This window comes from Merops nubicus, unplaced genomic scaffold (assembly GCF_000691845.1).
Source record: "Merops nubicus isolate BGI_N331 unplaced genomic scaffold, ASM69184v1 scaffold38658, whole genome shotgun sequence".
NCBI lineage: Eukaryota > Metazoa > Chordata > Aves > Coraciiformes > Meropidae > Merops > Merops nubicus.
Window position 1 is genome coordinate 319 of NW_008627035.1, and position 300 is coordinate 618.

The window sequence follows — 300 nt, forward strand, 5'->3', positions numbered from 1 at the left end:
CCTTCCGCTACCAGAGCCTCATGACCAAGGGTCGGGCCAAGGGCATCATCTGCACCGTCTGGGCCATCTCTGCCCTGGTCTCCTTCTTGCCCATCATGATGCACTGGTGGCGGGACGAGGACCCCCAGGCGCTGGAGTGCTACCAGGACCCGGGCTGCTGCGACTTCGTCACTAACCGGGCGTACGCCATCGCCTCGTCCATCATTTCTTTCTACATCCCACTTCTCATCATGATCTTTGTGTACCTCCGAGTGTACCGAGAGGCCAAGGAGCAGATCAGGAAGATCGACAGGTGCGAGG

The 300-nt window shown here is 59.7% G+C and overlaps 1 protein-coding gene across 1 annotated transcript in view; it reads left to right on the forward strand.

The window, feature by feature from the left end:
* ADRB1 (adrenoceptor beta 1) overlaps positions 1 to 300 on the forward strand; it is a gene marked incomplete at both ends in the record, with an annotated part of 919 nt that overhangs the window by 314 nt on the left and 305 nt on the right. The window contains one exon of the mRNA XM_008946189.1: positions 1 to 294. Coding sequence (XP_008944437.1) covers positions 1 to 294 — 294 coding nt within the window. The remainder of the gene's footprint in view (positions 295 to 300) is intronic.